Here is a 3,473-nt window from a genome sequence, read left to right as displayed (position 1 = left end):
GCCGTAAAAACACTGAATGATAGGTAAAATAATAATTATTATTACTTAAATAAATAAAAATTTTATTGGAACTACTGTCATAAAACTTCGTAAGATGATACCAAACTACAAATAAATAAAATAAATCAATCTCCTGTCAAATTGTATTTTTTTGAATTAAAACTTCGATTCCCAAACAAGGTTAGGCTTGGTCTAGGGCAGTAATTATTGAGTCACGTGACAGAAAAGGGAGCTTACAAAAAATTTACCAAATAAGGAACCCTATTCACATATTTCCATATTTGGTAAATTTTGGTCCTCTCCCTTCTCTGTCACGTGACTTTTTACTCTGATACTATATAAGTGCAGTTTTTTCGCATTAGCTCGTCATTGTTTTTGTTGCTGTTGTTGGTTTCGAGTATAGTTCTTCTTTTTTACGATTGTGTTAAAACAGCGCTATGGATAAAAGTAATTTTTATTTGCTTTCATCTTCGGAGATAACAGAGATGATTGAAGATGATGATAATGTTTTTTCTTCGGAGGAAGAGGATGATATTTTGGAGCAGCGAGAATCGGACTCTGAATCTGAACAATCTTGTTCAGACCTAGACGAGGTTAGTACTTCTGGTTCATTTTTTATGGGTAAAGACCGTGTAACTAGGTGGAATAAGGAAATGCCCCTTCAAACTCAGAGAAGAGGAAAAGAAAATATTATAACTCATTTGCCTGGCCCAAATGGAAGAGCAAAGTTCGTCAAAACACCTTCGGAATGCTGGAAGTTATTTTTTGATGACGATATATTAAATCATATTGTCGAAAATACAAATAAGTATATAGAGAGAATAAAAGAAAAATTTAGCCGCGAGCGTGATGCCATCTCAACAAATATTTGTGAAATAAAAGCTTTTATAGGAATATTGTTTGCATGTGCGGTGATGAAATTAAATACAGTAAATTTACGAGATATTTGGACCTCCGATGGTTTCGGAATAGAAATTATAAAACCTGTGATGTCAGAGAAAAGATTTAGTTTTCTAATAAGAGCGTTAAGATTTGACGATAAAGCTACTAGAAATGACCGTCGTAATACTGACAAACTCGCTGCGGTGCGAGATTTTTTTGAGAAATTTGTTACTAATTGCCAAAAGAATTATTGCCCATCGGAATATTTAACTATAGACGAGATGTTGGAGGCATTTAAGGGCAGATGCCAATTCCGGCAATATATTCCAAGCAAGCCGTCAAAATATGGGATAAAAATTTTTGCCTTGACAGATTCAAGGACTTTTTATAGTAGCAACTTAGAAGTATATGCGGGAATGCAACCGCAGGGCCAATATTTCACAAGTAATTCTCCTAAAGATGTTGTGTTAAGATTATGTAAACCCGTAGCAGGCTCTGGAAGGAATATAACATTTGATAATTGGTTTACGAGTTACGAACTTGCATTAAAATTATTAGACATAAAGCTGACGTCAGTCGGTACTTTAAAAAAAAATAAAAGAGAAATACCGCCAGAGTTCATTAGTTCGAGAAACAGAACTGTATTCAGTAGCATGTTTGGATTCCAAAAAAAGTGTACTTTAGTTTCATATTCTCCCAAAAGAAATAAAGTAACTCTCTTACTATCAACTTTACACCACAACAATAGCATTGATTCTTCAACCGAGGAAAAAAACAAACCCGAAATCGTAACGTTTTACAATCTTACAAAGGGAGGCGTCGACGTTGTTGATAAACTGGCGTCACGTTATAATTGCGCAAGATACTGCCGACGCTGGCCCCTTGTTATTTTTTATAGTTTGCTAAATATTTCGGCCGTAAATTCTCATGTCATTTATTATCTGAATAATAAACTTCCACAAAATCAACGCAGAAGAAACTTCATGAAACTGCTATCGATCGAACTAATGACTCCGCAATTAAAATTACGTGCACAAAAAGAAAATTTACCCAGAAACATTAGAACGGCAGCCCTTCAATTCTCTAAGTTGCAACATGAAACATCAGAATCGGAATCAGAATCAACAACAGCATCAACAGGGACATCACCGGCATCAACATCAAGTAGCGATCCACATCTGCAGCATCAACATCACGGAAGCGATCATCCTGTTCTGATTGCGGTTATAAAAAGGGCAGAAAGACGACAAATAAATGTTTTCGATGTAATAAATACATTTGTGGTGAGCACTCACATACTTTATGTAAGTCATGTATAGAAAGTTCAGAAAGAACAATAGAATTAAAAAGTTAACACTACATGAACGTATTCATTTTTTATATTACCTATTTTTCTGTATTCCTTTTATTTTCTGGGTTAGGCATAAGGGGTTGCTTTCAGTGACTTGCAAACAGGACCTTTTGAATAGAGTGTCCAACAAATGAACGATATTTATTGATATATATATCAATAAAAGTTGTTCATTTGTTGAATACTGCATCTAAAAGGTCCTGTTTGCAAGTCACTGAAAGCAACCCCTTATGCCTAACCCAGAAAATAAAAAATTAACTTTTTTTGCACACGTTAATTATAATTCTTGCAATACAAGATGTACAAAAAATTTTAGCATTGTATAATGTAAAATGTATAAACGAATAATAGAAATGAATAATATTTAAATGTATAAATAAATGATATATAATATAATTTTTTGTATTACCAATTTATGCTGTTTATCTTAATTATTATTTAAATAATTCTTGTATTAAAAGTAGAATAGGTGTATAACATTTTGGTATTGTATAAGCATATTTTTTTCTATTATATTTTTGTCTCATTTTTTATTTTTTAAATACAGCCAGTAATTAATATATATTATTCCTATATAGATTTATTAATTATAATAAACATACACTATCTAAAATTACATTAAAATAACACTCTCTAATTAACACCTGAAATGAAGAAGTAATTGAATCGAGTCCCGCCGCCATCTTAAATAACCCTCGACAGTAATTAATTGATTCTGAGCGCGTCGCGTTGCATCAATTTAAATAATTTATAAAAATTAAAATAACAAATATGTTCAGAAAATAACTGACTATATCTGTTCGCAATAGTATTGTAAAACACACTGTACTTATAGTTTAGCATTTCTGATAACTTTTAATAAATATGTGAATTTTCGTATATTTTATATATAAAAATCTAAGAAAAAAACAAAAATGTGTAAAACATAATAAAAAAATATCTGCAACTTCATAACACACATAAATATGAGAATCCATAAAAAAAATAGTTAGTGATAATTAAAATCGAGGAAAAAAATAAAACTTTCAAGGTAAGGTAATTTCTGTGGTAAAATGTGAGGTAAGCGATCACGTGACGCCGTCCCATCTTCTGTAACCAAAACGGACGAGGTTGAAATAATAGCCTAATCACCAGTAGAAGTAAAAACAAACATCGGCGCGTGTCTAGAGCAATAAACTTGAACTGGAGCGAAGATGAAACACGACACTTTGTAATTTATGCTAATTACCTTCTAATATTA

At 31.9% G+C, this 3,473-nt stretch overlaps 1 protein-coding gene across 1 annotated transcript; it reads left to right on the top strand.

The window, feature by feature from the left end:
- The first annotated feature begins 437 nt into the window (after nt 1-437).
- On the top strand, nt 438-2,201 carry LOC136978065 (piggyBac transposable element-derived protein 4-like). The gene has a single exon (XM_067273709.1). The coding sequence runs from the start codon at nt 438-440 to the stop codon at nt 2,199-2,201; it is 1,764 nt and encodes a 587-aa protein (XP_067129810.1).
- The last annotated feature ends 1,272 nt before the right edge of the window (nt 2,202-3,473 follow it).

The sequence above is a fragment of the Centruroides vittatus genome, unplaced genomic scaffold (genome assembly GCF_030686945.1).
Source record: "Centruroides vittatus isolate TY-2023 unplaced genomic scaffold, ASM3068694v2 contig_487, whole genome shotgun sequence".
In the NCBI taxonomy this organism is placed as follows: Eukaryota; Metazoa; Arthropoda; class Arachnida; order Scorpiones; family Buthidae; genus Centruroides; species Centruroides vittatus.
Note: the sequence above shows the minus strand (reverse complement) of the source record. Positions and strands in the feature narration are given on the sequence as shown.

Excerpts from the sequence above, each read along its gene's own strand:
- LOC136978065 (XM_067273709.1), top strand. The coding sequence starts at position 438 with ATGGATAAAAGTAATTTTTATTTGCTTTCATCTTCGGAGATAACAGAG.